At 40.2% G+C, this 26,606-nt stretch overlaps 1 protein-coding gene across 2 annotated transcripts in view; it reads left to right on the top strand.

Moving 5' to 3' along the window:
- Positions 1 to 24,014, top strand: part of enpp1 (ectonucleotide pyrophosphatase/phosphodiesterase 1) — a 55,578-nt gene extending 31,564 nt beyond the window's left edge. For both annotated transcript variants that reach the window (XM_047021429.1, XM_047021428.1), the window contains 7 exons: positions 8,236 to 8,275; positions 8,410 to 8,567; positions 9,895 to 10,030; positions 10,335 to 10,409; positions 22,665 to 22,797; positions 22,924 to 23,059; positions 23,394 to 24,014. In XM_047021429.1, the coding sequence (XP_046877385.1) occupies positions 8,236 to 8,275; positions 8,410 to 8,567; positions 9,895 to 10,030; positions 10,335 to 10,409; positions 22,665 to 22,797; positions 22,924 to 23,059; positions 23,394 to 23,546 (831 nt within the window). In that variant the 3' untranslated portion in view covers positions 23,547 to 24,014. The remainder of the gene's footprint in view (positions 1 to 8,235; positions 8,276 to 8,409; positions 8,568 to 9,894; positions 10,031 to 10,334; positions 10,410 to 22,664; positions 22,798 to 22,923; positions 23,060 to 23,393) is intronic.
- The last annotated feature ends 2,592 nt before the right edge of the window (positions 24,015 to 26,606 follow it).

Raw genomic sequence — 26,606 nt, 5'->3', positions numbered from 1 at the left:
TATTTCATGGGACTTTTATTTCCTAATGCCACATTTATTAATTTTTTGAGACTTTTCCACACCACATTTATTTCCACACCACATTTATTTCCACACCACATTTATTTCTGTGCTGTATTTATTTCCGATCTCACATGCAAACGAGAGAGGCGTGGTTATCTTCAGACCAACGCAGCTCCACACAAGATCAAAGGCAAATAGGGACACCTAGATTCAGTAAATTATGGAAGATATTAGTCGTGTCAGAGATCGCATGCTGGCCTTATAGATCAAATTGATCAGCATTGCTTGTCAGGATGTATTATTTTGGCACAACTTGTAGATTTTGTAGAGGTACTTGGGCGGTTAAGTGCTAAGTCTTAAATAGTTTAAGACTTATCAAGCACCGTGTTTGTGTGCAAGATGGCAAGTGTAGAAAGCCACAACAAGAATCTTCCTTTAGGGTTTAGCGTATTTTGATCGTAACCTATTGTCTGGATTCACAGTGACGATTTAAGTAGGCTAATTTGTAAGATGTAGTTTCATAAGGGGCTGTGGTATTGTGGGAAATTTGGCTATTGCCTCAAGACAACCCCAAATAGGCCTACGCGATTAGCCTACACATTCGGGTATTTTCTGGTGTGCCCACGATAACCAGCTTTTTTCGATGAACCCAGGCCATACAAAATGTTGTGACTACAAGCTCCTTTCATCCATGAGCCTGAATAGCTTCAACGGACCAACAATCATGTATTTTTTCTCTAGTGCGATCGAATCCCACTTCTTGCCAGCTTGCAACTGTTTTATTTTCTTAGCCTACAGCAGCAAATATGAGATGCGACTTGAAATTCGCCAATAATGTTGAATGTTGTGTGAATTTTTGACTAATCTGGTGATTGAGGCCAACGGCAGCTGCTGCTGTTAGGTGAACGCACAGCTCGCATGCTTACAGAAACCAGGTAGTCTGGAAACCAGGGCGATAACACTGCAGGTGTCCAGCACCTGTGCTAAGGGGATAGCTGTAGAGCTACCTGTATGGGGGCTGACAGTGGCATTGCACTGCCGAAAAGCATACAATGTAGACAAGCTTTGCCCACAATCTCTGTGTCGTCTCTGCCTTTTCATCATTGGTTCCCAATAGGAGTGATGGTGGTGACCTAGTAGCCTACGTGTGGGGACTTGGTCTTTGATTGCTGCGACGTAGCGCTGAAGTCACCTTTGTAAACATTGCTTTAGCTCGTGTGACTTGTAACTCGTCTGCAAAGCTAACAATCACTGCCACCACGTCTTCATAGGTGGTATTTAAGACTTCAATATTTATGTTCTGTGTAAGGCACTTATCCGCCCAAGTACCTCTACAAAATCTGCAATGTGTGCCAAAATAATACATCCTGACAAGCCATGCTGATCAATTTGATCTGTAAGGCCAGCATGCGATCTCTGACATGACTAATGTCTTCCATAATCTACCGAATCTAGGTGTCCCTCTCTGCCTTTGATCTTGTGTGGAGCTGCGTTGGTCTGAAGATAACCACGCCCCTCTCGTTTGCATGTGAGATTGGAAATAAATACAGCACAGAAATAAATGTGGTGTGGAAATAAATGTGGTGTGGAAATATATGTGGAAATAAATGTGGTGTGTAAAAGTCTCAAAAAATTAATAAATGTGGCACTAGGAAATAAAAGTCACATGAAATAAATAAATGTTGTCTTTACAAAAACGTCAATTAAAAATAAATACATTTATTTATTGATGTTGGTAAATGGATTCAGCTATATAATTATATAACGCTATATTTATTGCAATCTTTTTTTAATTTCTGATTTTTTTTTGTATTTATCTATTTATTTACCTATTTATTTATTACATTTTGACTAATTCGGCGTTCCATATTCCGTCACTTCAAACTCACGATCTAAAGGTCTCAAAGTGCGTAAACCTTCACCATAATTCAAGAGTAGTGTACTTTCACGAACCCAATAATTGATTCTAGCTTAAAATGTGTAAAAATAAAAATTACCGAACGTGGCTGCCTCCAACACGGCTATCAGACGATTCCAGTTGAAAACAACAATGGCCGCCGAAAAATAATTGATATTCGTAATGGAGAGCTGCGATTGGAAGCTAAATGAAACAGGAGCTAAAGACCAGGGGTGGGGGCTTGGTCAGCACACCATTTCCAGAAGGGTTGGTGTGCGTCTCGCCAAGCTCGCACGCATGTCAAGTAGGATGACCACCTGCCCCTCTTTGCGCTGTATCACACAGCATTTTCAATATGCGACGTGCGGAACAAGGGGTCAAAATGCTGTGCGACACAACGCAAAGCGAGACAGGTGGTCACCCTCCTGTCAAGGGGCAGGATGAGTCTGTGAGAATTTGGAGCGCGCTGTGGAGCAATTCAATTGAATTCAATCATATATTGACATACAAAGGGGAAATTGTTTATGGTAGTGATGTCGTCTTGAACCCTATTAGGTTTGAAAAACAATCAGTCAAATCATATTCGATTTATTGACACAAAGATATTGAGGCAACGTGGACATTTACATAAATACACCCCTTTCAGACATTTTGTATTGCATTTCTTATTCAATTTGACCCTTTATAAAAACATGTATTATACACATCCGTAAAAAAGTTCAAGTCAATTGGATCTATGGTTCATGAGGAGAAGGGTTTTGAAGGTTGTACCAAATTTGGAAAGTACAGCTAAATCTATCATGGCGGACCTTATGGGTTCTTGAGGCCTTTTTGTTCCCCATGAGAAATAAGTCATGCACACCAATTTTCAGGCATTTTGGAGTAATGGGGTGCTGGGGAAATCACGTAGACTTTGGCGTGGCTTACAGCGCCACCTATGGGCGTACATGGGCCACTAGCCGTCTGGGAGTAATGAGTGACCTGTTGTATCCATAGACTTGTATATTAATAGTAGGGCTGTGAAATGATTAAACATTTTAATCAAATTAATCACAGGTTTCTGTGGATTAATCATGATTAATTACATATCACCGATTTTCCGAATTTTTGTCATTAGTGTGTGTCTTTGATTTTGCGGTACCTTGATGCTCGAGTCACCCATTGACACTCGCAAAACTTTGGTGAACCCCTCGTCCTCAACAATATCAATCGGTCTACAGCTTTTTGCAATACATTTGGCAACTGGGCTAGTCACCTTGTCACAGGCAGACTTAGTGAGGGCCCTACGCTGTTCAGTGAGGGTGGTTTGGCGCATTCAACTTGAACTCCCCTCGCCGACCAACGAATATTTCGCGTTGAGGTGGTATAGGTTACTTTAGGCTGGTATTGCTTTGGTGAAACGATAACATTCAGTCATTTAGCAGACGCTCTTATCCAGAGCGATAACGTCTTCCTGCAGAGTATTCATATCACTGGTTTTATTGGATGTTGCATCTTAGTTTTTTTGGTTCTCATCCAGAAGTTGCAGATTGGGTGGAATTGTGGGTATATTACGTTAATGCGTTAAACAAAAATAACGAATTAATCCTGTAATTTAATCATAACGCGTAATTTTTCACAGCCCTAATTAATAGACACAGCTACTTCTGTCTTCCAAGATGGCATCCCCATTCATTGCACTATGAAAAGTGTCCAGTGGCGCAGTGAGGCAAGCGAGAGCGCGAAACTGGACCGCACCATCTTTCCACTTCCGACTCTCCCGGTTTAGCGCTAAACAGTGGCTCGCTTTTTTCCTACTTGTGCACCCTTGCAACTAATTGTACACGTCATACTTTGCGACAACTAGTCGCGAGCATTGACTTATATGGTCACCAGCGTGTGAGCTAAGGCATTACAGTGGCAGAATGGGGTACAAGTCCGATAAGAATCAGAGACTTGATGCAAACTTTACGGAAATGTAAGCTGTCACTGTATAGTATTCCTTTTACTTGGTTTTTAGAAATAGGCTATAGGGCTAGATATAGGGCTATTCTAGATGGAACTCATCACATGTTGCGTTTTTCTTCGTGATATGAGTATGATTTCCAACGCATTGTATCGGATGAAATAAACTGTTAACATGTACAGCTCCGTCGTTGTTCTCGCCAGGCAAAGAAAGCTTAATAGTTATTTGGGTAACAGAAATCTTCCATAATGCAGACTTACCATTAGCCTGGTCCTAACCAGACCCTCGTACATTTCATTTGTACAGAGGGTCTGGGATCTCTCCATTGACAAACGTTAACTTCCTTGAAGGCGTGTCCTCTGTTGAAGTTTAAAACTATTGGATCTGCCCAGAGCCACTCTGATTTGCCATAACCAATCGCAAGCGTTCACCTTAGCCAACTCCTTCACCACTACTGTAACGGAGCTAGCTGCCGTAGCTGGAAAATCAAACTTTTCCCGAACCCCGTGGGGAGGAGGGCCACAACATCATGGCCACCAACAAAACTAAGGAAGGAATATTCTTGCTCCGGCTTTAACCTATGGATATTCGGCAGCGTTGCCACAACCGCAGAATAGCTTCGCTCGCATCTTTCTCCGCCGCCATTACTGAACTGCTCAAACTAGTATACGACATTAACGTCATCGTTCTCAGCCACTCCCTCTGTTCGCTGATTGGACCTACAAAAAATGTATTTCTGGAAACCGACTTTAAAGTCAAGCTCCCAGACCTAGTACAGAAGCAAAATCCAAATTGAGCGGAAGTACGTAGGAGGGCAGAGCCAGGCTAACTTACCATAGCTTACTGTCAACTTTATATTCAAACGAAATGCCACAAATTCATACTGCTTTCAATTTAACATCAGTGTAGAAATGTGGCCTGTGTTTTATATGTTCATCCTACAAAACCAAATGCCTATTAATGGATATAACGTGATCTAACAAGACTTGGTAATAAAGTCATAAATAAAAGCTTGAGAACTGTGTCTAAAATATACTTAATTGAAAATGTGCCTTTGAAAGGGGCATTTTAACAGAACTATATAGGCTACAAGACGTCTCCATCAGATATAAGTGGGGGTGAAACATAGTCACTGAGGACCTTCATTGTCCCACAAAAGTAGTCTGGCTTGATGACACGATCAAAAAAAAGAATGGGTGTGTTTAACAAAAGCTTCTGAAGGCAAGACTAATATTATTTAAATATATATAATTTCCTATTGTGGTTATCAGTTAAAGTATTAAACCTTCTTCTTTGCTCCAGATAGACATGTCAACAATCTATGCTCGCGCTTAACATCATATGTTTGCCATTATGTCATGAACGTTTTTACAAAACATCTAATATAAAATAACAGGAATAAACTATATTAACAACATTTCAGTCAAGACAATCACGTATTAGATTTGAGCATTTATTGTTACATGACATGGACATGTAGATTTACTTTGGCGGAGTGGATGATCTAAGGGAAGCACTCCCTGCCTCCTCGATGCAACACATACATGACATATGAGGCAGGGAGCAATAGAGATATAATCCCCCTGGCGGACAGAACATACAGACAGCATGGAGGAGAATGGGATGGTGGAGGGTGGCAGCAGCACTGATCATACAACAAATGGCTGAGTGTGTGCGTGTGTGCCTATCCGCGCTTCTTTTAAAGACGCCTTATCGGAAGTGGCCCAATGGATATGCCCTTAACATGGGTGTGGTAGTGGGCGGAGTAAAGGAAGGTGGAGTAAGACGCCTTACGTCCCCGATAAATGAATGACATGCGCTGCCCGATTGCCCTGCCTGAACTAGCTGCGCTTATTTCATGCATGTGTGACAACCATTTGCTATACTTGCTACAACAGGGCAGGCAACTCGAGCCATTTCTACCTGTGCTCATTCAATATAAGTCTATGGCTCATTCAGCTCCATGTAAATCGTTTATCGGCCAATGTGAACTTTTGTGCTCGTGCCCTGTGCGTATCCGCGAGCACATTTGCAGCTAACTTTTATTGACGTAAGCAAATAAATGGGGTTCTAGTTTACCCATTTCGGATTGGTTTCAAATTTAGCAAAAATCTGGGAAAAGTATTCTATGAAAAAGCTAGTAGTATGAGCCAAGTTCGAGAATCAAACAAAAATTATTTTGGGATATCGTTTTTTAAATTTTGACTGGAGTTAATAGAATAAAAACGACCGGAAAACTTGGAAGTCAAACACGAAATGCAATACCACCTACATCCACCGGCGCCGTTGCTTCAAGCTGAGGGGTGGGGGCTTGGTTGTATCATTGGGCCAATTTTTTTTAAATCGGGTCCAGGACCTTTTGAGCTATTGAGCCATTTAGTGGAGAAGAAGAATAATAAGAATAAGAATACTAACGAAAACAATAGGGAAAACCGGAGGAACCCTAATTAAATGTATTGTAGTTAGTAATCGTGCATCGAATACAATAGGTAAAATCATGATTAATGAAGTTGAAGTAGAAAGGGTGTCAGGTATTACATTTCTGGGAGTAATTAGAGATAATAACTTAGTATAAGATATATGGGGCTATCCAATCTAAGACAAGATTTCCAAATCAATTGCAATATTATACAAGGTTAAAGTTTTCTTAAATGAAAAGTCATTATACACTCTGTTTGTTCCCTTGTGGTACCATACATTACTTATTGTGTGGAAGTATGGGGAAACACATACAAAACGAGCACCAATCCAATTGTACGCTTCAAAAGAGAGCCAAACGAATAGTAAAGAAAACCACCTATAGGGAGCCAACAAACTCCCTTTTTATTGAATTAAAGGCTCTAAAATTAGTAGAACTAAAAACATTACAAACATGTACAGAGCAAAAAAATATCAGTTGCCAGAAAGTATCCAAGGGTTGTTCACAGAAAGAGAATGCCAACATGACTTAAGGGGATCTTGTATATTCAAAAAGAACCAAGTGATGACCAATGCTAAATACCATTGTATTTCCGTTAAAAGTGTACATTTATGGAACAGCTGTCATGCGGAACAAGAAATATGTGGGACATTTAGTAAGTTAAAGAAACTATTTAAAAATAATGCAATGAAATTATATAAAACAATTTAAAGAGTGATAGATGAACAAGCTGTTTTTGTTTTATTTGGACTGTGCAACCCTATTGCATAAGAATTATTAATGTTATTTGTATTTTGTTCAGATCTGATTGTCAACATAATGATGTAAGACAATTATTTATTTTTAAGATATGAGATGTTTTCATAAAGGGTAGGCATTATAAGCATGAGCTTCAGCCTACACCTGTTTCAGACTGATTTAAATATGCTTTTGTTTGTTAGCTCAACTGTATGAAACTAAGTTGTTTGTCTGAAATAAACCAAACTAAACTAAACTTGACTCCAAATCTGCCGATTCACTACTTGATTAGGTGGGGGGATGGTCCGTACTTTGTACAGACAAACACAGCCTACATACAAAACATTACAGCTAGTACCACCACACTAGCTTAAGTAGCCAAGGGAAAAAAACAGCTGCAGTGGCTTCTTCAACGTTTAATAATAACACTTAATATTTTTTGTAATATGCAAGAAAAGATTCACTGTAAAAAAACGGGCAAAAACCTTTTCGGCATTTAGCAGACAATACGGAATGCCGACAAGAGCCTCTTTTCATTGACTGTGTCAAATTTGTGCAAGGGAGTCCTTGCTACATCTGCTGATAGAGAAGCAAATCGCGGCACTTAAAAGAAAGGAAAAAAATGCTTGATTTGCGCAGCCTGCAGCAATTGAACAGAAACAGGAGGAAAATAGCTTTAAACTATTTTTTTCAGGTGTGATTTTGAACATTTAGAAAGACTGGGTGATGAAACACATCTTAGAAAGGTCAAGAAAGCAGGGTCCTAGAATTGGATTGAGTGCGAAGATGCATATATTTTCCTCTTCACTATGGTGAAATGACCAGCACTCAGCGCTTCTAATGATTAACACAAAAACTATCAAACCCTTTCTGAAGGCATGAAAAGGTCTAGTATCTTCCAAGGGGAATTCTCTACTAAAGCATTCCAGGTTGACAAACATTCAACTATATCTTCAACTATTTTCAGATTTCAATGTATGACACATAGTTTAAAGCTTACAATCTGCACTTCCACAATCTGTAAAAACTGAGAAATGACAACAGCCCTTTCTCACCAGAGCATGTCACAAATGGGTATAGAGTGAAAATCACTATACAGGACAAGAGATCTCCAGGAAGAGGATTGGACAGCCTTGTTTTACACAGTGTAAATTGGTATATGGCAAGTGTTCCATTGACAATACAGCAAAGCACGCCAATTTCATAACAACGTATCAAAATTCTTTGTTTCAGGAGAAGGCTCTGAACAAACAGCTCCTCAAAGCTAATGCTAGTGAGTATAGAGTATGTTGATGTGGTGTTTATCTTGAATCAATGCCATGGATCTCATTGTATAGTATGTTTATTGCCTTAATATGTGTATGTCTTCCTCATGTCTTTCTGGAAACATCTCCTGTCCTTCTCCAGGTTCCACAGCGGAGCTTCGTTATCACCTCCCATACGGAACCCCCAGAGTTCTCATGGAGAACGCAGACTACTGTCTCCTGCGCCAGACTGACTACATCAATAGCTACAGCAAAGACCTTCGCATGCCCCTCTGGGTGGCATATACCATCCAGCCACTGGTGGGTCCTGTGTACGGGGAACCTTTCATGTTTAAATATAGGCTTGTTCAACTTAAGTGTAGTCGCCTGTGTTTCTACCGTGGTTAGGGCTTGGTTGAGACATCAAAGAGAGTGTTATGTGAAAGGGATGGTTGGTGTTCTCTGCAGGGTTCGTACAGATACTGTATAATGAAATTCCAGTACTTTCAAGGACTTTACAAGCACTATTTTGGGGTTTTTCGAGGACTACAATCAGAGATCTCATTTATCAAACATATACTTTATTTACTTTAAATTAATCCTTATTAAAGCTACATATGTTATTTAATCAACATCAGCGAGTGATTTTCTCTTTTTCTTTTATTCTTTGATTAACATTAATGAGATGGACAGCAGTGGGTTTATTAGACGTCTGTCTCTTTAAGACCTGACGCACATGTCGTGGATCTGACACAAATCCAGTTGTTTTCTTCCAGCTCTTCACCTTCATTTAAGACTTTGAAACTCATTAAAGACTGCTCATCAGGACACTTGCCAAAATGGTCATTTTGACAATTTTCGGTTTCGTCCTCAAGTAGGCCTAATTAATACGGTACTGGCGCGCACTGGCTGAGAAGAAGCGGCTTTTCTCTCAGTGTTTGAGTCTAGTGTTTGTGCAAAGAATGCTGCTTCAGACAGCATTTCTTCAGAACCTAATCTATTCTTGATTCTAGTCTTATCGTGCTTGAAAAACACTTAAATTAATTGAGAACATGATCCTATGCTATAAAGCAAACCAAAGAATGCCAGAAAAAAGGATGGTGCTTTAATTAAATTAGCAGGAGGGGGATGGGCTGAGGCATTAATTTTGAGCGAAAAGACTGTATATATATATATATATATAATTTTTTTAAATGAACACTTCATATATATTGTCTTTAAATAATTCAAGCACTTTCCAAGTACCTCATCATTAATATGACTGTTTTCAAGGGTTTTCCAGGACTTGAATTTAAAAAAGTCAAATTTAAGTACTTCAAGCACTTTAAGCACCTTGTGCGAACCCTGTCTCTGGACCCTTCCTTGCTCGTGCTGGCTTTCACTGCTCTTGTCGCACTCATTGTGGTGAATGTAAATGATATATTTTGGAATGTTTTTTTGTCAGTGTCATTGTGTTGTACTTGCATGTCCTTTTTTTATATTTCTCACAGCTTCTTTTTACATTTCAAATGTGATTAGAAAAAATGTGACCTTAGGGACCTTAGGGTTACGGAAGTACAGTACAGAGTCAACAGAACCTGCTCTGATGACCAAGGCTCTCTTTCTTTCTGGCCCTGTCAGTCTCAGAGTACTTCTTTCCATCTGTCAGGATCATGTCCAGGCTCTGAGCCCAGAGCGGCTGGCGTGCGTGCGTCCTGACGTACGTGTCCCAGCGACAGCGAGCCAGACGTGCACGCGCTACAGTGATGACCCAGGCCTGTCCTTCGGCCTGCTCCACCCTCCCAGTGAGTTTGTGGGAGGCCTTCCTCCCCCCACCACCCGTCAGGCTGAAATTAAAACGATAAGCTAAAACCACATGAAAACACCCCCACACACAGATGTCCCAACGGTGAAACACCCCAGCTTCATCTTCTATACTGAATGGTTATGACCTGAGACTGTATATACTTGATATGTTCTCTTTCATTTCCAGGAGTATTCATTATTTCTAACTAAACACATAAAATCATTTTGACAATTTAAAATAAACTTTATTAGTTGTGAATAATGTCGCAGCATCCATCTTTGTTACTTGGTTTCAATCCGCAGATCTGAGTACCAATGGTTCAGAAGCAGATTCCCTCATCACCAGCAACATGGCACCTATGTTCCCTGCTTTCCAAGGTAAGTTGTGTTGTGAACAATGTACAATATGTGATAGTAGCAATCACTTAAATGTAGTGGATAAGATATTTATTGAGTTTTGTAGAGTCTGTAGATTTAGATTAGTTTGGGGCTAACCCATTTAGGTCATGGACCAAACATGATTTCATGCCATGCCTTCTGTACAGGCTGTTCCTACAGAGATGTTTTGTCTTAAACATGGTTTTGTCTAATGAGTCATACTTTTTTTTTACTGCACAGTACAGCACACTCCAACCTAACTTGATTCCAAGAACAGGCCGTTTTCATCTAGCGGGGGGAAGAGGGTTGCAGACATTCTAGATGTTACTACAGATGGTCTCCACATTAATGTTTCTCTTTACATTATGACAAAACTTTACTGTACTAGCTGTCGATTTGGCAGAGAGACCATGTCTGTTACTTTATACATAGGAACATTAGGATGCCATCTCTACAGAGAGACATTAAAGTTGGACAGTGAAACTCAGTGATTAATGTAATGGGCTCCTTCAACCTTGTTAGTCTTCAGCAAAGATTAGTTTAACAAAGGCACTTTTGGGCCCTATCTTGCACCCAGCGCAATTGACTTTGTTAACGACGCAAGTATCATTCCTAGTTTCCACTCGACGCAAAGCGGACTTTTCTCTCCACAGACGCACGTCTGTAAATTAGAGAATGACCTTGTGCCCCCGGGGGCGGTTCAGCAAAAAAAGGAGGCGTGTTCCGGCGCAAATGTTCCCTGGTGCTATTTTGCAGTTTCAGAAAAACAATTTCGCCACAGACCAGGAAAAACTTAGTCTAAAGTCAATGGCGCGTTATTCAGATGCTATTTTAAGGGTGCATGCTTGGCACGTGCGCACTGCTGGCGAGTCCAGGGTCTTCTTCTTGCAAAGCTACGTTACATAGTTTTGATTTATTGTATGGCTGTGTTACATTTCTTTCATGTCAATGATTAAAACGATTTTCATGAGAATCCTCGATGTATGTGAACTTGATTTGTAACAATTGTGGCAATTTCCTCCCACACCTGTTTAACCGAAGCTAATTTGGGTATGTTTCTTCTCCCATCCCAATCAGAATCAGAATTCGGTTTATTCGCCATGTATGTTACACAAACACGGAATTTACTGTGGCAGGAAAGTGCAAACAATAAACATATACAGGGTCTTAAATTAAGTAAAAAAGTACAATGGTTAACTAATTCTAAGAACTAAACAATAAAAAAAATATAGCTGCAAGCAGCAATGAGGTGGCCAAGCAGTCAAATTACCCATAAAACATTTTAGACATCCTCAGAAGAGGGTAATAACTACACGCAACAAGCTTGGTGTGAATCCATCTAAGATTTGCTGAGATACGACCCAACTTCCTGTTTGCTGGCTTAACTGCACATTTTGATTGGCTGTACCGGGCAAACGGTTTTGAAAATCAAAATACTATATGATGGCTTTTGTGAGGCTTGGTCTGAAGATAATATATGCCAAATTTGGTGAAGATTGGACACACTTTGTAGGAGGAGTAGAGAAAAATTTCAGTAATTCAAAATGGCGGCCGCATCAATTCGGCTGTTATCACAAGTTATCATATGTCACACATGGGATGTCCCAAGATATCATGAGACAATAGAATCACTTAATAGAAGGCAAACGAATCAACAGTTATTGGCCAAAACACATTTTTACATCCTGCGGCCACGCCCAGTGATCACAACACCAAATTGTTTGGACGTCCTAAAACGAGGGTTCAGAGTCATCATACCAAGTTTGGTGTTGATTTCTCAAAGATTTGTTGAGATATGACCCAACTTCCTGTTTGGTGTCTTTGCTGCCAATTTTGATTTTGGTTTTGAAAATCAAAAATCGTTGGATAACTTCAGTGAGGGTTGCTCTGACGATGATGTGTGCCAAATCTGGGGAAGATTGGACAAAAATTGGAGGAGTAGCGAAAAAACTTGTTTTCTTAAAATTCAAAATGGCGGAAAATCTATATAACCGGAAATTGTCGTCCATGCTGAAAAATTAGAGAAAAATGCATTGCTTCTTTTACTGTCTATGTCTATGATCATCACTATCGGAAAACGCGCAATTTTAATTGGTCATCAATTCACTAACAGTCCATAGCAATGAGCACGAGACTGTGGCGAATCCGGTGTGCAAAATGTATTTCAAAATGTAGTGCAAAATGTATTTCGTTTATCATTAATTTTGTGTGTGTATGTCACTATGTGATAGGTAGAATTATTGCTTGATGCAAATAATTTCAGCTGGCTCAGCCGAAAAATATCAGATGCTGGCTCAATTTGGCTGACAAAATTATTAGCTGTCTTTGGCTGAAACTCAAATGGCGCTGCTTGGCGGCGCTTGGCGGCTGCTTCGGGGTCTACTAGACTGGACACTGGACTGAGAAAACATATTTGTTAGTCGAAGCGGAGCGAGCGGATGTCCTGCTTCAAATTGAAAACAGAAAAGATATTTAGAGTAAAAACAAGTTTCTTAACATCTGTGTTCAATATCGTCAACTTAAAGTAAAATGTTTCAGTTACAAAGCCTTTGTTCATAGTAACGCCAGCTGCAGTAAACCTTTCGTGACCCTGGTTTGGCTGTTTGTGACGGTTGGCTATGACAGTGTTGAGCCTCGATTTTTGCAGATTTCTGTGAAACTTGCTTAAAGAAAAATTATCTAGCTAGATTATGTACACTTTAAGATCAATGTACATACCTTGTTTGGCCAACTTGGTCGATCGTGGAAAAAAGTAGATCCGTTTTTAGCTATGGAGTCATCGCGCTAGCTTGGAATAGCGTTATCCCACTCATCACTTCAGTGGTCATAACTTTAAAACAAAATAGTCAATCTTAAATCTGTCTGCTGTTCTGAATTCATTACAAAATTACGCACATTTCATATCCTCTAACCTGTCCTCTATCTTGTACTGAAAGTGGTTAAAAATGAAGTTTTCAAAAAGAGTATTGCAGACGGAGAAGATTTTTGTCAGAATGGAACATAATCATATAAATATTTAGATAATTAGAAAGCCCTACATCTTGTCTTCAAAATGGTATAAACAGTTCAGGTATATTATTTGAAAAAGTCTGCATGTTCAGGCAGGAAAGTGTTAAACAGTGTAAAAATTTAGGTGAGAAACAGTTCTGTCAGTGCATGACATCACAATGGAATCTGACTGGAAAATTCTGAACCATTTAAACCCATAATTTTTTTAAGCACTTTAAACTTTAAGGCCGCGTTCACACTTGACTCCTTTTTTTTTGAAAAAAGTGCTGCCTTCAGCCTTGTTACATGCAATCCTATGGGAAAAGGGAAAAGGCGGACGCCTTTTTAAAAAAGCGCCCGCCTTTTAAAAACTTCTAAAAAAGCGCTGAACCCGACGCCTTTTTGAGTTCAGTTTTCTCAACTTTTCAGAAAAGCGCTGGGTGAGGTCAAGTGCCTTTTTGACAGCTGCCCAATCAGGACGAGCAGAGTATGTACGAGTGTACCTTCCCTAGTAACCTTCTACCTTAGTTACCAGGCTATGGCTATGGCTCCTCAAACGCCAAAGCTAAAGCAAGTCATTCCATTTTATTGGCCATAGTAGCTAGCTCTTGATAAGTAACCAAGGGAAAATATCGGATAATCGTGTATCGCTAGAATATGATTCCCGTTCAGGTTACAAAATTCTCGTCAGAAAGGCGTCTGACGTCACCCAGCACTTTTCTGAAAAGGCGCTCAAAAGGCGCTGAAGGCAGCGCTTTTTTCTAAAAGTCAAGTGTGAATGCGGCCAAATGTCTTAAAAACTTTAAAAGTTATCTGTGAGAAAAGGAATAGCACACTACAGCAGTTCAGACTTTATCAAATAAAGTTTGAACAGTGTTTCTAGCTTTAACGGTGTGAAACTAGTAGGCGAGCAAAAAAAGTGGTCCGGGAGGAAAATTAATAATAAGTATGCAGAATAACTATAGTGTGTTTGCTTTCAGCAAATATACTAATAATACATATAGCTGCAGGCAGCAATGGCGGGTTCCTCCTCAACATTGCAAACCATTACAAAATTGACATGACACAGACATGTATTTGATACATGTACACAACATTTCAAGACAATTGGATCAATGGCTGATTTTAAGTAATTTTTTGAAATTCTTCCCAAATTGTCACTGTAGAGAAATATCCACGCTGTTGACATTATGGGTTTTTGAGACTTTTTTGTTCCCCCAGCAATAAGGCATGCGTACCAACTTTCAGACATCTTGGCCTGATGGGGTCAAAATGCCACCCTTTTGAAAGTGACAACTTTGAAGTGTGTTCTGTCAGGCCACCTGTGCTCTGGTCAGGCCCATCATGCAGAGATCCATTCTTTAAAAGCTTTGATACAACAATAACTTTATGAAAGTGAGGATACACTTTACTAAATGAAGTGTGTGTAGGTTATGTACTACCAATGCTTGTTCTGCCCATACACTTCCCCCATCCATGCTGTTTCCCTCTTTCCCAGCGCAGGTCACGCCAAGGCATAAATGCGGCGGCCGCACGAGGATTAGAAGTAGCCCAAAAAACAGTAACACTGTTTTCAAAATTCCCCTAAACTGGTTTAACATACATGGTTATAGGAATTCTCCCTGAATTGACATCTCTCTAGTGTCTCCGTCATACACAACTGACAAGAGTCATGCAGGGAACTGGACCAAGGTAGAGCAACTGTCCAGCTGTTAGCAGCTGTATTTAGTGATGGTCCAGCAGCTTGACATTACGTTATCATGGTCAGACTCTGATCCGATTAAACTACACAACATTTACAATCAAAGTGACCAACAGTATTATCTTAACTAAAAAACAATAACATTACACACATTTAAGTGAACGAACACAACAACTGAAATCCCTTGCACAGCTGGGATTTTCCACAACTATTTACGTTTTTGGTGTGCACTGCATGCTGGGTACCCAAGGGCGCTGACGCTACAATATTTATCTAGCTGTCTTCCGACTGCATAATATGACGATGCTAGCAATGCAAACATGAAAGCTCGTCTTGGGGAGTCATGCATGTGATCTCACTACAAGCTTTTGATTAAATATGAGGACGCTGTCAGCAAGGTTTTGTTAGTGATTGAATGGTAATGTCAGCTAGCTAAAAGCAATGTTAGTTAGCTTGGCTAAAATGGTTTTCATAGCAACAGATAAACAAATCAGATCAATCAAGCTTTGTTCAGAAAGGGAGGATGGTGGGAAAATATACAGTTAAGGTGAAATGGTAGGCATTGTTCTGCCTTGAAGCTGCGTGCACATCCTCATTGTTTGGAACCACCAACCCATCTATATGTAAAGATAACATCCAAGCTAGCAATTTGGCCACATTTGACAGCAGCTTTTTTACACCATGTACTGTTATGGTTTTTGAGTCAAACAACTTGGTAAATGATTAAATGTCTGTTAAATGTCAAATCCAACTTTAAATGTATAAAAGTGAAAATTAAACTTAGAGGTTTAAAAGACTACGTTTGTTTAAACTGACATGCACAAACTCAGAGCACTGAGTTTCAACATCCATGTACACATTGTCTAAATGTTTTACTCTACTCTTAACGCATGACTGTTTAACTTAATGTCAGCACCTCTCTGTCATCAATTGTCTCTGGAGTGGGGGGTGGGGGCTTCTTATCCAACAAATTACTTCCCTGAACTTTTAAAACATATCAATGGCCTACTGCAATTGTAAATATCCTTTGGCCTCTTCTGCAATTGGGCATTACAATCTAATATAATCCAATATTTTTTGCCCATTCTGCACATTTTTGGGGGACTTTCCACACCAGCACAATTTTCCCTGTTCCTTTATTCTAAACTAGTACACTATTTCTTTTAAACTTAATGTAGGCCCATTCTAGTAAAGCCAGTGTTTCCCACACTAATAACTAGACTAATTTGTGGCGGTGCACCACAGAATCAACACCGGCCGCCACATATTGCGTTTCGTAAAACATTTTTTTTTATCGCTATTTAGGTTAAAACACGCAGCGTATTCGTTCAGCTGCATTTCCTTTCCCCTGCTCTCCCTCCGTCTCTCTGTCACTCATGCGTCTTTCTCACATATGCACACAGTCACAACGTCAGCACACGTTAGCAACAATGCATACATATGCCGTTCTAGTAAGACCGATAGCTATATCAGCGAGCTTTCAGCATTAGTAACGTAGCTAAAAGTCGAGGAAAGTTGAGGCTACTCTCGCTAGGTACCTTACTCACATTTACATTTAGTCATTTAGCAGACGCTCTTATCCAGAGCGACTTACAGTACTCGAAGTTTCCCCTTCGTTCTTTTGGTGAGAAGTCTCAAGAGCTAGCTACTTACCCGGCGTCATGGAGCCGACCAGTTAAATAGTTGTTTAGCACTAGCGTTGCTACATGCATAATGCAGAAATGATATGTTAGTTGTTGTTAATTTTGTGAAGGTGTGAATCATTTTGGATTAATATTCAATGTAACAAATTATTAACAAATTAACTGTGTAACTAATTATTAACGAAGGAATTATTACGACACCCCCCCCGGTCTGACAACCCCCACCCCTCCCCGCCACAATAAGATTTCTAATCTGTGGGAAACACGGATAGCAGTTACATACAACACAGATGAAACTCAGGAGAGTGAATTAGAGATAATGGTATTGGAAGAGTGTTGTACCTTTTGTGCTTTTCTTTTTTGCCACTCCTACAAAACATATCTGGGGCACCACTGCTTTTGCCTGTTAATGTTTGCAATGCTGGGATGAAAAAAATATTGTATTTCTTTGACTAAAACGCTGCCCTTAAATAAACGCTGCCCTAGAATAAACGCTGCACCAAAAATGAACTTTGTGTAATAAACGGCGCCCTCAATTAAACGCCTCACCAAAAAGATCAGAAAAGGTTTATTTGATTGGTTAAATTAAAACTAGTGGTGGGCCATTATCGGCTTTAACGTGCTGCGTTAACGTGAGACTTATCGGGCGATAAAAGTAATGTAAAATATCGCCCTTAATCTATTCTCAAAGTTGGGTTGGGAGCCGGGTCTATACTAGCCTGACGTTGTCATACTCATAATTCTAGTCAGAATATGAGTCTGAGAACTCTCCGTTGGGCTTTGACTACAGGGCGTGTTTCAAACGAGCCTGGAAAACAAATGCCTCTTCGCTCAATTGGATAGATCTACAACCAATCAGAGGAACAGAGTATGTGACGTATGTTAAGCACCGCATAGTTGTTGTCAACAGAACTAAACTACAAGCAGACTTGAAGTATGCTTGAAAAATGAATACAAACGATTTTTGCCGGTGTTGTAAAATTAATTTAAGAGTAGGGAGAGTACTTGTTCACACGGTCAACCTTTTTGAGCGAAACAATAAAGGGCAATGCATATACGAACAAGTTCTCGGTTTAGGATTACAACTCCATCGGGGCCAGCTGATAAATTAAACTTTTACCGAATCCCGTAGGAAGGACGGCAAAAACATATTTTCCATTGACAAATGCCTTGATTGCGTCTCTCTGTTCCTCTTTCAAAATTAATGCGCTGTCGATGTCTTCTAAAACAGACTCGATGGCAGAATCATAACATCCCAGATCTCCAGCGGTAGCCATGTTTGTTCAAAACGAATTCAACTTAAACGCTCTTTTGTGACGTGGGTGATTACGTTACTGTTGATCATCTGTCCATCATCCTATAAAGCCCGCCCGGCAATTTAATTGGTTCGCCCAGATTCTGTTTTTCTGTAGTTGGTCCCCAATACGAGACCCTCCAGACCCAACTTCCCGACCAAATTTTTTTTGGGCGGGGAGAAGTTGGGCTGGCAGCCAGGCTAGGTCTATACTAACAAGTTATGATGATTTTCACCTTGATATTTTGGTGCAGATGTATACCTAGCCGAATTGCACTGTAGGGGGCGAGAATGAGTCTTCGAACCTCTGTGTATGCCTTGTGTATGAAATTATCACATCAAACGTGACGTGCAAACATGGATGCAGCTACGAAGCTGCCTGGTTTGCTTCAGCGAAAATGTATTTTTAAGAAGCTTCCCAATGGAAACCTTGGCAAGACTAAGGTTGTTTGCAACTTGTGGTATGCAGAATTAGTTTACTGTAGGAGTTCTTCCAGTCTCAAATATCACCTAAACGCAAAGCATCCCTTAGCTAATGCGGAAGATACTGGGCCAAGCACTGATGTAGCGCAGGGGAAGAGTCGTCGTCAAACTACTATGTTTGAGTGCACCCGAGGCAAGCCCGTCAGCACAGCTCTATCAGCCAAGCTAACTAATCTAATAAACACAAGCACATCTTATTGAACATAATTTATTTTCATCACCCATTATCATAGTAGAACAGATTTCTCAAGCAATTTGTGATGCATTTTGGAAACAGGAGATGAGCCCCTGGTCTAATGCGCCACCTGGCTTGAGAAACCCGTTCTCAAAGACTTACTTCTAGTCATTATTTGGGTAGCACACATATTCTGAATGCCTTTGGCGGAATTCAAATGAGCCATTTGAATCTAGATTAACGCCAAGATTACAGTGAGATTAATCTAGATAAAAAAATAATAATCCATGCCCACCACTAATTAAAACACAGTATTTATTACACAAGTAAATCACAAGTGTAGCTTACTATAATTCCAATGAAGCACTGGCAGACACAAGTGGCTTTCTTGCTACAGGTTTATTTGAAGCTTCTTCTCCAAATGTACTTGAAACTCACACTGTAACGAGAAAATAAAGACCACATTAGCTTAATATGAACATACAATGACATGTGCAGCATGTAAATAACGTTCACCAAAGTAAAATACTTGAAAACATACCTAGTTGGCTGCATGCTGTAGCCTACACAAGAGAAAAGAGGTTTCCTTAGATCGCTAACAACCGCTATAACAACCTTAAACTTTTATCAGAGTATTGAATTGTCTGTGCTTCGCTTGCTGTTAGCTTAATTGTGACTCTCTCACTCACAAGCGTCCCAAAAGGTCTTCAAAACAAAGTCACTTAATAATATTGAATGCAATTCAAAATTAAGACATTGGTTGAAAACAAAGTATACATTAATATAATGGAATTGCGACAATTACATTAAGGCCTATAGGTATAGTTATAAATATATTGTATACAATACAGCGAGGTAGCTGACTTCACCACTCCTAAATGTGCCTTTCATCAACCCCAAGTTCGCGTGCTAGAGGTCTGTTGCTGCTTGTGAGTGCTTTCTGCACAGCTTTCTGTTTGAAAGCTAAAGTATAAGAATGTTTTGGCATGCTACTTCAGATTTCTACACAAAATAGAGACACTCGCGGCTTCAATTTTACACTCTGCGTTTGTTTGACCTCCTTGTCTATTTGTTTGTCTATGGCCACACTGCACCTACAATTCACTGAATCTCTCCTACTAATTAAACGTTGCCCTCGAATAAACGCCGCACCACAATGATCATCGTGTAATAAACGTTGCAGTGTTTAATAGAAAGACACATTTGGAACTCACTATACTAATTAAAATTACATCAACAATGACATGTAAAAATAGAACAACCCAACCGCACAGTTACGTACAGTATACTAATTTCAAACGCGTCTCACAGAAGCAAGAATAATGCTAAAGGTTTTTTTGGCTTGCTAGCCTGTAATACTGTCTGTACGAAGAGAAATCTTTAGCTCAGCTAGCCTAGCTAGATTAGCTGCTATCTTGTTTACAACAGTATAAAAGTCTTCAAGTTATCATACAAATATAAACGCTAAAATACATGTTTTGTACTGCCGTTGTGGGCTTTTATCACTCACTGTCAAATGTAACAATGAAAATCTCTGAGGGCTGCAGGAGTCTCGTGAGTCGTTAGGTGTGTTCGACTTCATGCAGCGATGGCAGCGCCGACAGAAGGCTTGAAGCTGAGAATGCCATTGGCTACCTCAAGTCAGCCGGGCTGCAGGCGACGCCGGCGACCGGTTGTCTTCAAGTCCTCTCCAACAATAAAATAAAATGGTCTTCCTGTGCGTCGTACCAAGCTTGCGCATGAGTCAAGACATTTAATTGGAAATGTCCATAGCAATTAGCCAAGCATGCATGTTTAAAATTTTGCAGTTTGTTATCAACGTCAGAGATGTAGCTATGCCACTGCACACTTATGAAAAATTATGTAATAAAAGAATTAATAGAATAGAAGTATGCAATGGCATAGCTACATCTCTGACGTTGATAACAAACCAAACCGTTAAAAAATCGGTTGAAAATTGAGCAAGTTATGGTTATTTAAAAAGTACATGTAGCACCAACCCAATGTTATGGGTGAGCGAGTTCCCTGTAGCAAGATGGCCGCCATGTGCGGACGTTCGACTCCGTTGTCCGGCAACGCGGACGAGACATTTAATGTTTATATATATCTATGGTAGTAAAGGCCACCTACTGTAGCCGGTGTTTAAAGGAGCTACCCTTAATTACAATTCCCCATGTACACAGGATTGCCAAACGGACTTCCAGAGCCACGAGTACCCTGGGGATTAGCCTTTTTTTTTGCTCGCAGACGATTAAAACAGTCGACTGACAACGAAGACTGTACCTGTAGAAGTCCAAGTGGACGCAAAGAATGCAGTGTTTGGCAATCAACTGCAACAACTACCAGTGTGACAGTATCTATTTACAGGTCAATTTTGTCGTAGTAATCGTATACACCTGCTAACTTTAACGTTTTTTTTGGCCTAGTAGTAGGCTAGTAAACGTAATTCCTTCTAGGAACGATACGTCCTAGCTATAGAAACCAGAATAATGATATGGATATGACACTAAATTAAAATGAGCTTCTTAAATTAATTAGCTGAATTCATATATTTCATTGATAACTTAAGCACTAGTTGTGTAGCTATGTAGCCTACTGTAACGTTGTAGTTAATGTGTAGAGCTTTACACATTAATGTGTAGAGAGAGAGAGTGTTAGTGCTACCTCCTGGGAAACGGTCTAACGTTAGGCTATTATAACGTTATATGAACTCATCACTTTATTCCTGTCACACTTACCCTAATGTAGAGTGTAATACAACTTATGAAATCCTTGAACTTCCCTGTCAATATAGGTTATTTGGATCACCTAGCGCTGCAGATGTGTACAGAAGTGAGAAGCGGAAACGATTACATCTGTTTTCCGGTTCGAACGCTGAGCGCTCCGCATAACCCCTATAAGACCAATAATTTGAATGAGCAGCATGAGTGGGCAACTTAGTGCAATGAGAAAACTGCTCTGCCTTTCCCATACAATGTCATTTGTCTATCTTTTACGGCCCTGACGAGAACGTCGAGACGTCTGGCTCCTCGACTGTGAACCGCCCCTGGCGTGCGCCTGGCAAATCCGCCGTTATAATAGCAATCCGCCTTGGAACAAGCGTGCCTGCTCTTAAAGGGAATGTGAGATGACGCTCTGATTGTTTTTTGCACGTTACGCCCAGACCACACCCATTAGTAATGTAGCTACTTCAGACCACCCCATTTTAGATTTGCGCCAGGCGCAAAATCATTTATCCCGCCAGTATAATAGCAACAGCGCCGGAGTCCCGCCCACAAAGTTATTTGCGCTTTGCGTTTTGATACTCACATTTCAGATTGTTAAAATAGGGCCCAATATGTGTCACAGGTGTCATTGTGTCCCTCGTCAGTATTACTTACTTCCTCACTTGTCCACTCCAAAATTCAAACTAGGGTTCCTTAGGCCAGCTACGCTACCTACAAGCTAAACATTTGATGGTGCTGCTTTAACCTGTAGTAGTTTAACCTTGTGTATTCAACTTGGTTACGAATGCCACAGTACTGGAGAGGGTCTACGTGGATAATTATTTCCATTATAGACTAAACAGTTTGACAATTTAATAGTACAATATGGTTTTATTTGTTAATTAATTAATTTCAGTAATAATGCACCTTTTAATTTTCATTCTGCTCAGAGAATGTAATGCAACAAAGCCAAAAACCTGTGGTTTTGGGTGTGAGCCAACCAAGGCTGAAGTTCTCACTTGCATTTAGCTTGATGAGAAATTAAGTCATTGAATGCTACCACTGGTTAGAAGATATACTCTATATTAATACATGTACATCTGGTGGTTGAGACAACAATGAAAGTTTGTCAGAAATGTTTTTGTCAGTACTTGTGGTAATTGTTGTGTAGAGACACTGCCCTCTGGTGGTAGGGTAGATATTCAGGCCATCTCATGTTGGTTTATTGAATATTACTTTATAATAATTGTATCTCATCCTTGCAGATGTATGGACCTACTTTCATGATGTAATTGTGCCAAAATACTCACAGCAACTGAATGGAGTCAATGTGATGAGTGGGCCTGTCTTTGACAATGACTATGATGGAAAGTTTGATGATTTTTCAACAAACTCTGTGTAAGTGTGTTGCGTCTGATTAATAACATCCCATGAGTCATGTATAGCATTTTTCAGTAATTAGGTACAATGTTCCAGTGACCCCAGTCTACCTGGCAGTAATCCTACTCATCCATCCCTGTACAGGAACATGCCCACTCACTACTTTGTGATCTTGACCAGCTGTGGGAACTCATCGTTTCCCCCTGTGGACTGTGAGGGTCCCCTTCAGGCCCGGTCCTTCCTCCTTCCCCACAGGGCCGACCACACAGAGACCTGTGCTGTGAGTAAACCCCCATCTCAAGTCTGGCTGAATGGCTGGCTGTCTGGTTGGCTGACTGTTTTTCCACCTGGTTACCTAGTCTGGCTGCCTAGCTACCCACTCTATCCTTTTGTGGGTCTGCAGTCCACTCTGTGGAAAATCGTCTTAAATACAGATCTCTTGTTGTATGGAACAAATACGATTTTGTCTCTAGATTTCTATAAAGAAGACAAATTCGAACCATTCTATAAGTAAAGACAGCTTCTTAATGCATGCAAAAGTTATAAGGCAGCACTGTAGAAAATGTAATGAGCTCCTATATTACCCTGCTCTTCCTCCGTATTTTCTCCTGTAGAATGGATCAGACTTCCAGTGGGTCCAAGACTGGGCTCAGTTCCATGCTGCGCGAGTCCGAGATGTAGAACTCCTGACTGGACTGAGCTTTTACCATGAAAGGATATCAGTAGCCGAGACGCTCCAATTTAAAACTGTTTTACAAACTGTATAGGATCAGAGACACAAAGAAAGCTATTATGTTAAAGATAAGTATTTTCTATGATTTTTTGCATAGTAGATGTGTTACTTAGCCCACTGGGTTTTATTTATACTACAGCACATAAGTTTTGTAAAAAAAAATATATTATTGCCAGGGCATTTCAGGAAACCTCAGACATTCTGGAAATGTCTGTTTCTGCCATACTTTGTTATGTCTGACAATGTTTTTGACTCAGATTTGGAAAGTTGTCAGTGACAGCAAGTACAGGCAGCAGTAAGGGGAGTTTAAAGGACCTTTTGGTCTGTAAGAGCATTAAAACAGGGAAACTTCATCCTGAAGACATCATTATCAATAGCCAGTTTTACAAATGTTTTTTTATTTTGTTAGATTGTCCTTTTGTATTTTGATGATAATAGTGTTCTGTGTTGCTGCATATCTGTCAATACCAAAAATGTATTAAATATAAAACAAAAAACGTAACTTTTATGGTTTGTGACACACCTCAAAAGAAAGGAAATTCTAATGACCACCACAACCCTAACCACAACCCTAACTCAACTGAAGCACAACAAGGTGTTTTGAAATGTATGTTTGAAGTACAAAAGTATTTACAAAGTACAAAAATATTATAGTTGTGCTGTAACAAGTGTGATCACTGCCTTTCGAAATGAAAATGTTCAAACAGTCGGTAGAATCCCTTTCAACAAGCTTCTTCTAGCATGATTAGCAAATGACTTCACTGCTTTACAGTTTTTCACAATTGTTAACACAAAAAGCTAAATGGCAAAATGTTCACACCTTAACTTCATGTACCAATTGCTCGACCCAATTTGGCACTACTTCACACTCCCTTATCTGCATTAGATGTTCCGTCTTTACACTCTGATGTCAATTACACATCACCTTGTTGTCAAAACACTACACACAATGTTCAGTTGTTGCACACACTTCTCAAGTAAAGTCTCAAAGCATCAACCTACAACACACAAATATTCAAATCTCTAAACACTCAGGTCTGGTGAGCAATTTGCGATCAGGACTGCAGCATAAAAATGGCCTTGAGCTCTGTTTTGTTTGGTGAACGATGGAGAACTTAGAACATATCAACAACCAGAGAAGGAGAGAGATAAGAGTGAGAGGAGGAAGAGGACAAGGAAGAGGACAAGGAAAAGGAGGGAGAGGATGACAAGGATGAGGATAAGGAGGAGGAAGAGGAGGACGACAAGAGGAAGGAGGATGAGGAGGAGGAAGAGAAGAAGAAGGAAGAGGACAAAGAAGAAGGAGAACAGTGATCTCTAATAAGATTCGGGCCACCGTGGTTGACCAGGTGCTCAACCATAGTTTGAACATGAGGGAGGCTGGCCAGAGGGTCCAACCAAATCTCAGCCGCTTCACAGTTGCTGCCATCATTAGAACCTTTAGAATGGAGAACAGGTATGAATTATATTTACCTTGTGTACTGAAATACTGCATATCCATAGAATACAGTGTGCTCACTGTATTTGTACTTTGCAGGACTGAAAGAGAACCACACCATGGAGGAAGAACATGCACTTTCACAGCCGAACAGGAGACTGACATTGTGAAAATGGTTTGTGAAAACAACACTATCACACTCCGACATATACAAACCAGGATCCTGGCTGACCATGCCACATTCAGAAACATCCAGACCGTCAGCCTCTCTACACTGGACCGTGTTCTCCGCAGAAATGCCATGCAGATTAAACAAGTTACAGGGTCCCATTCGACTGGAACACAGAACACATCAAGGAGTTACGGTGAGAGTTTGTGCTTGTAAGTCCCATACATTCAGCACTGACACATGCATGTATTGTACCTGTAATCCAATATTGTTCCTTTTCTACAGTCTCACTGTACCCCACTGTGTTGACCCATCTGTGTCCATACTATAACTTGCATTATCATGCTGTCTGTTTCAGCGGATTGAGGAGCATGACACAGCTAATGACCTATATGAATACATATTCATTGATGAGGTTGGATTCAACCTGGTGAAAAGGAGGCGCCGGGGCAGAAATGTCATTGGCTAGCGCGCCATTGTTGAGGTCCCCACCGAGCGTGGTGGGAACATGACTTTGTGTGCTGCAATGGGTTGAGCAGGCCCGTTGACAGTACTGTACTGTTCAAAAATACAACTTTTTAACGTGTGCTGTTTTATGTTTGACTTTGAAAACATTTGGCCTACACTGAGACATTTTACAAAAGTTGAAATGGCTCAATCTCCAGAGACATTGTCATTCATATGGTGTGTTTCATTTCTAGAATTGTTTTTTCAATGTTGCACTACTGTGTGCTTTGAATGCTTGGTAGTGTGCAGCAGATGCTTATTGTGTTTACTGTTACGAATAGTATGTGTGTCATTTGAAAATATGGCATTGTGTACCAAATGCGAACACGAGTTGCATTTTGTGAACAGGAAAGAGATTTGATGGCAAAGAGTCATCTCGCAAAAGCAGTGTCAGGTTTAGCATTTTGTGTGTGAGGTTTTCAGTTTTGTGTGTGCAGTTTTGAGAAAGTCGTTATTGTTTTGAGAAACGTGTGTTAACAATTGTGAAAAACTATAAGATGTTGGTTATTCAGTGACACACACACATTTCGGGCATTATAGTATGACAGTGGTAACAGATGGTAATTATGATTTTGGTCAGTTGATTCTGTTAGCTTAATTGGAGTTTGTGCTTGTTCACGTAACGCAGGCAGAGCTTTTCAGTTAGCACATGAATTCACTAACATTTTTTACATTTAGCAGATGCTCTTATCTAGTGCGACTTACAGTGAGTACAGGGACATTCTCCCCGAGGCAAGTAGGGTGAAGTGCCTTGCCCAAGAACACAACGTCATTTGGCATGGCCAGGAATCAAATCAACAACTTTCTGATTAATAGCCCGACTCCCTAACCGCTCAGCCATCTGACCCCCAGTATACTGAACATAAAGTATGCACTTCATATTGTCTTGCTGTTAGTTAGCTAGCCAGTATTTCACCCATAAAGAACTCTTAAGAGTCAGTCAGCATTGCTCACCTGGCCATATTTGCATTGTTACAGGT

This window comes from Hypomesus transpacificus, chromosome 6 (genome assembly GCF_021917145.1).
Source record: "Hypomesus transpacificus isolate Combined female chromosome 6, fHypTra1, whole genome shotgun sequence".
Taxonomy (NCBI): Eukaryota; Metazoa; Chordata; class Actinopteri; order Osmeriformes; family Osmeridae; genus Hypomesus; species Hypomesus transpacificus.
Note: the sequence above shows the minus strand (reverse complement) of the source record. Positions and strands in the feature narration are given on the sequence as shown.